The sequence below is a fragment of the Wasmannia auropunctata genome, unplaced genomic scaffold (genome assembly GCF_000956235.1).
Source record: "Wasmannia auropunctata unplaced genomic scaffold, wasmannia.A_1.0 LD336078.1, whole genome shotgun sequence".
NCBI lineage: Eukaryota > Metazoa > Arthropoda > Insecta > Hymenoptera > Formicidae > Wasmannia > Wasmannia auropunctata.
Genome location: NW_012026812.1, coordinates 284,526 through 285,651, shown reverse-complemented (window position 1 = coordinate 285,651; position 1,126 = coordinate 284,526). Strand labels below are relative to the sequence as shown.

The 1,126-nt window shown below is 36.2% G+C and overlaps 1 protein-coding gene across 1 annotated transcript in view; it reads right to left on the bottom strand.

Annotated features, from left to right (window-relative positions):
* LOC105449072 (protocadherin-like wing polarity protein stan) overlaps nucleotides 1-159 on the bottom strand; it is a 10,725-nt gene extending 10,566 nt beyond the window's left edge. Inside the window, exon 1 of the mRNA XM_011688068.1 lies at nucleotides 54-159. Coding sequence (XP_011686370.1) covers nucleotides 54-159 — 106 coding nt within the window. The remainder of the gene's footprint in view (nucleotides 1-53) is intronic.
* Between the last annotated feature and the right edge of the window lie 967 nt (nucleotides 160-1,126).

Here is a 1,126-nt window from a genome sequence, read left to right as displayed (position 1 = left end):
GTGTGCTCTTCCGATCTCACTTTATTTAGTAGCACTCCGCGGTTTTACCTTACTTTTATGCCAAATTATCGTATAAAACAATAAAATGTCACTAACTAATTTGTTCCTTTTAAAAACCTCCAGGCAATAGCCTAGTAGAGCAATAAACAAATTTGGCATGTCTACAAGGCTGCAGTTACAAATATAGTTAATTACGTCCTGTGGTTTCGCGTTTTTCGGTACTCTTCTCGCAATGGTTTGTAGTTCACTGCACAACTCAAAAGCATCAATATCCTTCGAATCTTCATGCGTAAGACATTTTTCCAAATTTAAGCAATCTTTCACAATATTATTGGGTGATTCGTTCTCTAATTTTTGCAGATTGTAAAAAAACCAAATATAGAGTTAATTTGCTCCAATTGGGAAAACCTCTCACTAATAGAATTTATTGCGGTATCAAGAATCGCAAAATAAAATTTACTTTAAATTTTTGCGTGGCATTTAAAATAGGCTCATCTTCTACTTCGTACGGAAATCGATTTTTCTTTTTTCTCAAGCGGATTCGGACATTGATTCAAATACTGCAGGAATATCGAGCTCTTCGGCGAGTTTCCTTGCTTCTACCAACATCTTTTCAAAACCTAGATCACTTCTGCAGTTCTCAAGAAATGTTTTTGTTACATGCAGCTGTTTTGTAGCGGCATGCAAGTCAAAATTCTTAGATTGAAGTAGTTTACTAGTTAAATTAATTTCGAAAAGAATGTTGTGCCATACAATTAAAGATACAATAAAGTTATAATTTGAAATTTTTTTAGCAAGTCCTTGAGCCCCTACTCGTGACAAGTTATCAGATGGCCCTGTCAGAGTAGTATCTTCGAAAATATCCAAGAGCATCATGTACACTACTTAACTGGTACCGAAGTGGTTTTACTCAGTGCATTTATTCGACTTTCCCATCTTCCTATCACCATCTTTCCTATCACTTAATGGTTTTAGTGTAAGATTTGGAATATTACGTAATAGAACCCCAGACAGCACACGGATATCTTATGGACATCCATAAGGTGTCCTTGAAGGACATTGAGGATATCCGCAAGCTATCCTTTTTAGGTCCTTCGGACGTCCACTGGACGTCTATGGGATATCT